This window comes from Passer montanus, unplaced genomic scaffold (assembly GCF_014805655.1).
Source record: "Passer montanus isolate IOZ18808 unplaced genomic scaffold, ASM1480565v1 scaffold13, whole genome shotgun sequence".
Lineage (NCBI taxonomy): Eukaryota > Metazoa > Chordata > Aves > Passeriformes > Passeridae > Passer > Passer montanus.
Genome location: NW_024359832.1, coordinates 8,737,349 through 8,749,545, shown reverse-complemented (window position 1 = coordinate 8,749,545; position 12,197 = coordinate 8,737,349). Strand labels below are relative to the sequence as shown.

Here is a 12,197-nt window from a genome sequence, read left to right as displayed (position 1 = left end):
AAAAGATGGAAGAAAGCAATGGAATAGAAGGCTGTAAGATATATCTCTATTTCCTCTCTATCACCTAAACTCCTCATTTGTCTTCCTGATGGTTTCTCCCCTAAACATCACCTAAGTCCTTTGCTATCCCAAATTCCTTTTCTCTATATATTATAATTTGCTCTATATACCTAGACAGCAATCCCCAGCATTACACAGAAAGATGATTTTTCCTTCTGAATCATTGTTTTGAGTTGCTATCTGCTACTATACACCCCTGTGCTCTTCTGGGCCTGGACAGATGGACCTTTGAGGGTCTGATTGCCCTGTGGTGGACCCTGTGTTGGGGTATTATTTGAGCTAGTATTGTTCTTCCAGTGTCTCTCTGAGCCCTTCTATGGGTGTGAAGATGAAATTTATCATATAACCTAACAGGGCAACTCAGCAACACACGGACATGGAGGTTTTTGCTTCTTAAAACAGCATTATAAGGCTGCATTGCACATTAAGTCCTCATGCTTCCCTATAAGGAGTTCCAGTACTTGTCTGAAAGTGAACAGGAAAAGCACTACAATGCAAAAGGGTGCATTTTCAAGTGCATGATTCAAAGGCCAGCAGCAAGGGGAGGATTTTCATGAACCCATGTATTGCCAATTCAAATTTTTTTTCAGTTAGAAAGACTCCATCAGATATAATGAGATGCTAATTATTTCAATCTTGGAAAAAAACCCAAACTCAAAAGAAAACAAAAGAAAATCTTTAAAGACACATATACTCTTATGTTTTAAATAAAGGTCAAACAAACTGCCTTGATCTAATATTATGTCAGAGTAATAATTAAAATACTTGAAGAAAGCATAATGTTTAATGGCCAGGGTTTTTGGGGGTTTTTTTGGGTTTTTTTTTTGAAATAAAATGTTGGTTGAAATAATTTATAGAGGTGTAAGGGAGTTTGCCCTGTTGTAAAAATATGAAAAATTCTGCTAAAAACTCAAAGAATATCAGGGCAGCTGAGCAGTTAATTATGCTTCTCATCATTAGGGAGAGTCAGAATAATGCTGATTTATCTGACAGAGGATTTTCCCGTAACTCTCCCCATATTCTGTGTATGTTTGCAGAACACAGTCACCTGAATACTGATAGGCTGATAAATTTTCATACAATTGCATTTTATATTGGGGAAAAAAAAAAATAAATTAGGAATTCTGCCTAAGCAAGAAAGCCTTAAAAATAAATTGGGGAAAAAAATGTAAAAAGAAAAAAATCACTCAGTTCCCTCCTCCTGGCCTTACACATCTTAGTTACAGGGTTACTCAGTTATCTAGACACCAGGACTGTTTCCTCATTAAAATCATGGATATTTCATTGAAATATGAAATTTTATACAGTATTCAGAATACATACAGTAAATTCTATTAAATGTTGACACCTGTCAGTAGCAAATAGTAGCAAATACACACTCTTTAAAATACTGCAAAAAATTATTTATTAAATTAAAGTTTGAATGCCTGGAAAAAAAATCGGGACAGGATGAAGATAAATCTGACTTTCAAGAGCTTTTGTAATTCTATCAGGATTAAATCCATTTTGAAATGAAATATGCTTTCTCTGCGAGCACCTGCTTTAAAAATTTTAAATTAAAGTGGTTTATTCTTGAAGAGTGAAGGATATTTGGTTCTGGGGTTTTGGTTATTTTTTTTGTTTGATTTTTTTTTTATCTTCAAGAGTGGTCTTTTGTATCAATTTATTAAAAAAAATCACAGCTGAAATTGTCATCATTTGAGAAGGTACTCTATCAGTCAAAATCAAAGAAAAATAGGCAAAACAAAGTAACAGAATGAAGGCTAGGCTGAGCAGGCCTTGGCAGGAGCTTTTATAAGTTTGTATAACACATTTTATTACTAGCAAAAATTACTGTTCACAAGAACTTTGGTATTGTAGTCAGAAGGTAGAAAGATGCCACAGCCCATATGACGTACCTGGTTATGTTTCCATGTTGAAGTTCCTTGCTCCCTTCTAAAATAATTGGTTCTTTTTATAAAACAAACCTAAATATTTCATCAAATAAATCATGTTAAATGAACATCATATCAAACACACTTGAAAAATTTATTTTTTGATTTATGTTCTTTGTCAACTTTGTTTGAATATAATGTTCTTCCTTTGTAGGCAGTTTCAGTTATTCCTTTAGACGATAAAGTACACTATAACTGAATAAAAGCAAGGTTTAAGAATCTTACCCATTCCTTAAAATAGTTGAGGTAGTTTTTAAATTCAGTTGCATGCAAATATAAAGATACAAATATTCAATATACCTGCTTTGTAAACAGGGAGGAGTCAATCCTGCGGGCCTTGGAACTTTGCTGGTTTTGGGTGAAAGCTCTTACAAGTAGAGAAAATTTAGACGTAGTGAACAGGAGCAGGACACCTTCCAACACAGCTAGTCACATATAAAATGTTTCTCTTTAGGCAGCACTCAGATTCATCCCATGCCCTACCATGCACATATACACACAGAACAGCTTTATTTGTACTGTTGATAAAGTTTATAACCCATAGCAGAGGTTTTGTATGCTTCTGCAATTACTGATTGTACAACTTACGTAACATATTGTGGACTAACAGCTCAAGTGTCCAATCCTCAGAAACACAAGCAGGGGTTACATTATATGAAAATTCAATCCCTTTGTCAATAACGGATCTGCTCATTTCCAGGGCATTAAGTATGTTTGTAAGTATTTGCAGGGTGTAAGATCCTTCCACATAAATTCAGAGTAGTCTTTACAAAAGAATTCAAGGAAAGGTATTTTTAATAATTTCTAGAAAATTGGCAGTATGGAATTAACTGCTTCTTTGACTCTTTCAGACATCAAAATTAATTCAGTACATAATGCCAAATGCTTCTGGAATTGATTTACAGGCACAGGAAAAGGATTAATAACCCTTTTTTTCCCAGTTATTAAGGTTGAGAATAACTGTACAGATCTGCTTGTTGCCTCTGGGCACATGCAATTGAAAAAATTATTACTGAGGAACTTACTGCCACATTCCTACCAAGATCTTTAAAAATACCTTTTGTGAATGCAAGGATTCTCAGTTTCAGTGGAAGTCACTGTAATATTAATTTGTAAAGACAACTCTCTTTTATTTTCAGATTCACGGCCTCTACCAGATGTAGCCCTAACAGGGAAGTGCACCCGAGAATGTGATGAATATGGCCACTCAGACTCCTGCTGGATGCCAGTCCGCACTTCTCCGGAGAGAAAGCAGAAGAGCCAGCCAAAACTCTCCACTTTCATGCCTGTTGATGAACGGGGCAGTCAGGAAAAGCTGGCCAATGGAGAAGCCTCCCTCATGGGTGACCGCAACAGAAACCTCCTTAACAAAAAGTTGACCTCATCCTATGAGACCTTCAGCGCAGCTAGTTTCAGCAAAAATGAAGAAGGCAACCCAGAGGATATCCCCCTTACACAGACAGGGGAATACAAGCCATCTCCTGTCAATACTCTAACTAGAAGAGAAGTTTACCTGTAGGCTAAAAAGCAGCAACAAAGTTCTTTCATAATATAAGAAAGAAATGGGGCAAAAGTCTTAAAATTACAACAATTTTAAGAAAAAATGTGAAACAATAACGAGGGGGCCACCAAAGAGACAAAAGATCTGCCTGCCACTTCTGCCTCCATAGCAGGCATGTAATTATGCTGTCTGCCTGACTATACTGTACAATGTAGAAAACATTGCTGTTACTTGCATGTCTAATTCCCCCTCGCTGATTTTTATTTTCCTAGATCTATGGTTGCAAATTCCTCCCATAGTAGCAAGCTTGATTAAAAAGAACACGACACACTGTTGTTTCCCCTCTGCAGAAGCATGAATTAAGCCACTCATTTTGTTTGTTTGTCATCTGGCTTGTTAAGGATAACAGGTCAGGGAAAATGTATTCAAAACATACCATCTGAATATTGCTGATCCCCATCAGGGACTATCCTTCAGAAACCATAAAGATATAGGATAAATATAAAGGAATAATCATTAATAGGCACTTTGTGAAGACCACAGCTTTAATATTCTCACCTCTCATCTGAGGCTGGAAGCAACAGAAATACATTCAGCCTGAGACTGCAGTCAAAAACATGGCATACTTTCCCGTGATTCATGGACTCTGGTTCTGTTTTATCCATTGAAAAAACCTGTCTTGCTGTGTCTCTTTCTCTTTCTCTCTTGTTCTCTGTAATGATTATTTCAATGTAAACACGATTACTAACACTTATACCATAGGATAGCAATGATAAACTCTTGAAATAATTATTTTGGGCAAGACTAACATTTAGCTGGGAAGATTGTAATAACAAAAAGGCCAAAGATCACACAATGGATCAGGGGAACTGCTAAGTATTGGGGCTTGACTCAGAAAATAAATGTATTCACAAAAAACCACATGCACTCATAACAAAGTTTCAGTTACATTCTATGCAGCAGCACAGTTCACAAGCCCAGATGACAATTTTTTTTTCCAGTGTGGTTCAGTTGAATGCCCAAAGGAACTGATGCTTTTTTTGTAATGACATGATACATTGCAGCACATGCTGCATATGATATGCTGCATATGCTAGTTCCAGGGAATTTTTAAGATCAAAATTAAAAACTAATAGTAGAAGAGAAAGCCATGTTAGTGGGAATGCTTGATGAGAGGGAAAAATGTGGACAATGGGATAATGCAGTAACAAGAGGACATTACAACTCAGATATAAAAGCTTCTGTTCAGATTGCAAGGCATGGTTGCTAAGTCTGGTCATCAGTGTTGCAGCTTATCAACTGCTTCAATTATGTCAAAGATGATGATAATGAAAGCTTTCTTGAAACCAAGTGCATTAAAACCAAGAAAAGTGCAATACTAAATGATATCAAGACTCAGAACATTTAGCATTAGTACAAAATGGCCTGATAAACAGTGGTATGATACCTAGAAGGTCAAGAGGAGTTAAAAAGAGTCCAAGTTATGATGTGCAAGAGCTGTAACAATTATCATGGTGATTGCTTCTTGAAAGGAAGAGGAAATGAAACAGGGTTTTGTGCAATAAAAGCAACAAAACATGCAGAACATCAACCAATTGCTTTGTAGTTGATGCTGTATTAATAATCACAGACTGAGCTCAGACATTCAGACAAATGTGACAATCAAACAACACAGCAAGGACAGCTCAAGGATGGAGAAAGCATTCAGATTCCTGGCTGTTGAAATGGTGTGAAGGCATGGCTAGATGGCTCTCTAGTAACTGTACTCATAATGTAGCTTTGGGTAGTTTCTTGCTTTGAAGAATTGCATAAAAATAACCTTAAAAAGCCTAAGGTAGAGGTTGGAAAATCAAAACAACTCATCACATTTATCTTTTGAATTCACTTCTCCATATTATGGGTTGTGCCATTATTGGCCTTTTCATTCTCCTCTCTAAAGTTTACTTTCTTCAAGTAACATTAGTTTAGTGTGTATAGTAGTTATGATGAATGGGCACATTTTAGAAAGAAAATATTAAAATCAAAGATTATTAACGATTGAACATTTTTATGTTTAATTATTTAAGTAATACGGGGAGATGCAAGCTAGTACTTTGTTATGAGACTGCGTATAGCAGTTACTGCTTTGTATAATCTGTAAGTATCTGTTTAAAAATGCTTCTAAAAATGCTTATGTAATGTAAACACATTTTTCTTGCACGTTTCAAAAGAATACACGATTGCATAACACAAATGTTCAACAGAACTTCCTTTAATAGGATTTTATTTAATATTACACACAAGAAAATAAATTAGGTAGCTGGGTTCCATATATTCTTAGACACTTTTTCTACAAGGCTAATAATACAGGTCATAATAGACCTTCAGATTAAATGGATCAGCAGTCACTTACCAATTTTTGCACCACATAAGACAGTCATGAAATAATTTTCTTGTGTGCATCTCCTTAGATCTAAAATGCGTGAAAAAATTTTTTAAAAATTCTATCTACTGTAAGTATTCACAGTAATTCTTGTGGAACTAGCCACTATTAATATGCTGATTACTCTTCTGACCTGGCATGACATACAAATATATTTTGTGTTTGTATTTTTCCTCTTTATTTGAAATAGGTTAAATCTGGTGCCACTCCATAAATAGAGTGCTTTTGTATAAAAAATAAACAAATAAAGCTATAAAAATAATTAGGGTGAATGCAAAATATGCAACTGTGCCTTTTATACCTATTATTATGGTAAAGTGGTAGTTGGGTTTGGACACTGAGGGGTAAGGGGCTATTCCCAACTTTTTTGAACCTGTATATTTACCTGTGTTTATTTTCTGAGAAATTATAAATAATATATTTAAAAACAAGCCTTTTGCCAAACTCAGTTAATGGACCAGTCTTAAGCATTATTAACACAAGGCTGTGGTTTAAGTAGGTCTTGAGGATTTTTTTAATTACTATTTGTGTGGGTTTGGGGTTGTTTTAATTTGTTTTTACTTCTGCTGCCTGGAAAAGTATGATCAGTCTATATGATAGTTATTTAGCAAGGTGTCACCAGTTCATGTTGCCAGGAAAATTGACAACTTTTTTAATAGCTTTTAGCCTTCATCACATTTTATTTGTACAGTATAGAAATCATCTTTTTCTTTCCTTCCATGGGAAACTCAAATGAGCTTTGCATGTATTTTACATTAGGGCACCTTTATAGATTGATGCGTTAATATATAACTTTATATGTATTAGAAAGTTCAATAGCTTTGGTCTAAAATCTAAGGCTTATTCCAGATCTCAGACCCACTATGTTTATTGAATATGGTTTCTGACTGGCCTGCTGCCTGAGTTTCAGGAGAAAAAGTTAAACATTATTTTTATGTGGGGGAAAAACTTAAATGGGATTGAAATGATTGGCTGAAAGGCTACCCTAGAAGTTGTCAAAGCAGAAAAATCATGAATATGGATAAAGATCTTGCCAGAAATCCAGCCGTCACCAAATACTTGTAAGGAAGTTGAACAACGAAATGTTTTTCTTTCTGTTTGATTGGTGATAAATACACAGAGTTTCCTTAAGAAAGAAGTAGATGAAAAAGCAATAGAAATGAAAGCCCATCTGTTAAGTTGTATTACTGACTGAAAGAGTGTAAGCACTAGGAAGAAGACAATATTCACCAGCTACCTGGGGTATGCTTTCAGACAACTTTTCCTAAATTTTAAAGCACTTGCATTCAGTGTGGTACGATCTGTTTGTAATAATAATCATTGACTATTGTTCTGCAACTTGGATGTTGATAGTGAAGCAGAGAACAATTTATCATTGTTTATTATGAGTCACTATGCACGCAACTATGCTAAACATGGCAAAATGTATTAAACGCTAGTCCACCTCTATTTATGAAATATTTACATAATTTAATTTGCTTTTGTACAGTTTTATGTAAATAAATTGCTTGTCATTTTTGTCTCTGCAAATTAAAATATAACATGTTCAACTGGTTGCCCATTTGCCAGTTTACTTTTTTGGACAGTCTATTCCAATTTTACAAGATTAAATCACATGCTAGTTTCAATATTTAATGGTATTTTGAATAACAAAGATGACACTGCCTTAGTTATTGGCCACAGGTTCAGCTGCAGAGGTAGCTGAGGTTTTACCTGTCTTCAGAGTGAAATTTGATATAGGCAAGGCTACTGTCACCCAGGACAGCACACAGCTATTTTCACAGCAGAGAGTACTTGTAACCTGAACAGTTGTTTCTGATTACTCTTTAAAAGGGCTTATTTTTAAAATGTGTTCAAAACCTTCCTATTAGGTGGAATAACAAGCCTTTAGTAAAAGTCCATGTATTTCCACTACAGAATGGCAATTTTCTTACAACAACAAAGTTGCTATTTTTTCCAAGTTTAGAACTATTAACACATCCTAAAATGTCAGTAGAGTATCTATACTGAGAAAAACAACACAATTAATGCAGAATTTCAGGGGGGAAAAGAAGAAACAAGAGCCTCCAGTTCTCTCTGGATGTGAATCAAATTATCCATCTCTGCATAACTAGAATGAATCAAGAATGAATCCTCCTCAAGAAGAAACATCTAAGAAGAACGAGTTTATTCCTTAGCTGTCTAGATCACACACAGCTTTTTTTTTTGTCTTTGTTTTTTTTGCTTGTTTGTTTTAAAAGGGCAGATTCCAAAACAGCCATTAAATTAGGATTTGCATCAGTTATAAAATGTGAAAAAATGTTTGTGGGGAGAGGGTTCGAAGGTCAAAACTCCTTTCATCACTCTGTGTTATGCAAAATACAAAATTACCACAGAGACCTTGGAAACCATTGAATACAATTTCCCAGTAAACATCACAGAAAGAACCATTGATATCCTTTTACCTTAGTTACAAATTAGGCTTTGTTTTAGTTTTTGTGAATACAAACTGGTCAGAACTTCTTAAAAAATAAACTTTACATTGCAAATTTCTTCCTCTGAATGTGCTTTAAGTTAACTTTTTCTAGTCTGCTCTAATGAATGTTTCAAAGAAGATTCTTCCACAAGCAGAGGTCTGAATCTGCAAGCCTATGGAGAAAGTTTAGTTCACTACCTGACCCTATATCTCTCACACTGCACTTGAAAAAGCTACCCCTCCACCTCTTTCAGCAGTAACAGTATTTTAATGAGTAACTTCAATCAAGCTTGAATTTATTTTATACTGGTTGTAGCATGCAAGGCATGACCTTATGTTTGTTTGTCTTTTATCTGCATTTTCTTGTTTACCCACTGCATCCAGGAAGGTGATTACAGGAAGATAAAATAAATTTCCTGAGACACTAAGAGTGGTAAGAGAGGATGATATAAACTAGCAAAAGCAAACAATTTATGCTCCCCTTTCACCCTGGCTCCAGTTCTCCCTCCTGCGTTGCAGTAAATTGTAAATCTTATGCAGAGACTGAAATTAATAAATGTGACCTGGGCAGAAATAATTTCTTGTCTTTATTGAGCCTCCTGAGGGGAGTGTATAGAAGATGCTTAATAGTTCATAAATATGCAAATTATCTAGCCTTTGCTGAAAAGGAAAGCACTGCTAGCGTTAGATGGGTGTGTTCCTTAGTAAAATCATAGGATTCTAGTCAGGCAGTTCATATAGCTCTTTCTTCTGAAGAAAGTAAATCTGGTTTAAAGACTGAGATGCACTTATCAAGAAAGTGAGGAGTGGGGGAGGCGGGCACGAAGTGCAAAATACATATTCTGTACTTGTGTGGAATAGCCTCTTGGGAAAAAAAAAGGGGCTAAGAACAGCAAATAGGTAAAATGTAATTGGTAGAGAATTTATAGAAAGATATTCCTTTAGAACTTCCAGACTGATTTAAGGATTGAAAATAGGGAGATATTAATGCATAATTTTTAGCTATCTATGGTATGGCAGTATAATTTATAAGAAAGGATTCCTTTTAATTATAAGACATATGATTCTATTTAAGGTGATGTCTAGAAAGATTTAGGTAATGGTTAAAAATTGTTTATATATTAGTATTCCTTTTTTTTTAAGCTTTCTAAAGCAAATTTCAGCAGGCTTCTACAGCATTCACTGAAGAAAAAGACAGTTTTGGAACTACCAGATAGGTAAGATATTCTATTCTATTTTCAGGATAACAACCAACTTTTTCACATTCATGTTATAATAACAAATGAAAAAAAACCCCAACACTTTTCAGCTGTGCTTTCAAGGATAATACTGAGGGCACAAAGAAGCCAAGGTAGTATAAAAGCATGTTTGTATCATGTTTACTTCTCCTTTGATAAATTCACACTCAGCATAATGTAGTGTCATGAAGAGAGCAACTTAAATAACAATGAAACACTTAAGTTTTTCCCAATGTTGTCAGCAACCAGAGAAGAAAGAAAAGACTAGAACAAAGGGAAAAAAATGCTGTGTCTTTTTACTACCTACTTCTCAAGGATTTCTAGCATCTATGGAATTCCCCAAATAGCAATACTGGATTCTACCATTTCCAACAAAACTGTACACTTTTATTTCTTCCAAAGATACTTGCAGGTTTTATAACTTGTTGTAAGTCTAGTTGGGAAAAATCATCTTCCTGACTATTTCTTCTTACATAGCAACTGTGTTACATGACTCCAGAAAATGAAGCTGATTCTAACTGTAGCAAGGTTATGGTGTTAATAGTTTGTTCAAAGTTAGTTGCATATATATTTGATGAGTCAAGTAGAAGTGAAGAAATCAGAGTAAGTTATTAGTTTGAAAAGATCCACAAACTGCTGCACATGCTGTAATGGTTTATTATTTAGGCATGATTAAAAGAGAAGAGGTGAAAAAATTCACAAGCAGAAGTTGAAGAAGGATAAAAAAAGTTACAGATAGACAACATGGCTAAGTGTGTGTTTGTATGTGTGTGTATGTATACCTCTTGCTTTTGAAGTAGATTTTAAGGTTCCAGAAAATTCTTTGTTATTATCCAATTATTCCAATCCAGGATATTGGACAATAAAGACCTTCAGTAGAAGGTTCTGTATTTATTGTAAGGTTTAGTAAGACAGAACAAAATACATAAATTAGTATCTACCATTTAGTCTGGCAGTGTATGGTGACCACAGAGTCAGACAACTGGATAATTATTGAACCTGCTTAAGATTCTCTCCATTTTCCTATCTTACATAAACTGCTAGAAAAAAAGTCAGAGCATTTTTGTTAATCTTCATCTCCTCTTGCTGACAGTACCTGGAATCAGCTTGGCACCTACTTAGCTTTTCTCCACCTTGTGCTGGACTAGAAGAGAGCCCTGGAACAGCAGGTGATTTCATATTCTTTTTCAGTCTGACCTCTAAGCATCTGGCAGGCATCATGTTTCCACCCTTATCTTTTGGAGCATAAAATTACCATAGATTCACTCACACATGACTTCATGTTTGAATATTAAAAGTGGTAGAGCAAGAAGTATGCCTTGAATTTAGAATATTCTCGTGATGTGTTGAAAATAAAAATACCCTGAATTATGGAGAGGATTGAAATATTGCTCTGTGTGATAAAGAACCAACCACATGCTACAACCCTACAATAACAGGCTTTACATTTCTACTTACTCTAATTTGTGCCTTTTGTAGAGTTGTAAGGAAAATGCACAAATGCTCCAGGTCCCTCTGAAGTACAGTGCTTTATATATGCAAGAAAGAAGGAATCATCTTTTGCCCAACCCTAGTAAGTTAAGCTTGTTTCAAATCAGTTTGGATCCCCTGATGAATATTCTGATTATGTTTATGCATCATCAGTGAAATTATGATGGCTAATTAATGATACATATAGTGTGTCATGCTTATTTAGGAGGGCATAGAATTAATAGAGGGGATATGATGAAAACATGCTGGTTGGAGAACAACGTTTTTGTACTGTAACTTCTATAAGGTGCTATAATATATTGACTTCAAATATCATTAAATATTAATATAAAAGTTAAATATCACTTTTCCATTCCAAAGAAAATTCAGCTAATCAAAATGAGCATTCAAAAACAATTAAGGATGAGAATTTGGCTTGTCATGGACTGGGATCACATCTGAAAGTTACAGAATATTGTCTCCTACACTGAGTGACTGCAGATAAAATAAATTTAGCAACACTCAGAAAAAATACATCTTGTCTTTCCTTACACAGCGATAGGATTCCAGAAGTTTACTGTTCAGTCTCACTCAAAAAAACCCCTAAAAACAAAACCAAACAAAATAAAAACAAAACAAACCAAACAAAACCCAGCAAAAAAACCCACCCAAAAACAAACAAACAAACAAACAAACAAACAAACAAACAGAATGAGTGTTTAGAAATAAGGTAGGGGTGTCAAACAGAACAAATTCTCTTGCTTAAGTAAAGATGCAGGTGCATCATTCAGATTTTTCGCAGTTCTGACCTTTCTCCTCTAAATAGATAAGAATATAAATACTAGAAGATATACTGATTAGGGCGATCAAAATTATACAATAAATAAGGTAGGATTCTTCAGCCTCAGTTCAGAAGAGAACTGAGAGGTTTGACAGTGATATATAGTTTTGCTTAATAAATAATCTATGAGTCATCATAAGAAATTACGATGCACTGGATTCAAGATATATGGAAGTGTGTTTTCTCACACTAAATCAAACCTAATTTTTTGTCAGACATCACTTTTTGGGATGCACACACGAATTTGGCTCACATAAATAATAAAAATAATCCCAG

At 34.8% G+C, this 12,197-nt stretch overlaps 1 protein-coding gene across 1 annotated transcript in view; it reads left to right on the top strand.

Moving 5' to 3' along the window:
• PCDH7 (protocadherin 7) overlaps positions 1-7,472 on the top strand; it is a 262,286-nt gene extending 254,814 nt beyond the window's left edge. The window contains exon 3 of the mRNA XM_039699003.1: positions 3,134-7,472. Coding sequence (XP_039554937.1) covers positions 3,134-3,513 — 380 coding nt within the window. The 3' untranslated portion in view covers positions 3,514-7,472. The remainder of the gene's footprint in view (positions 1-3,133) is intronic.
• The last annotated feature ends 4,725 nt before the right edge of the window (positions 7,473-12,197 follow it).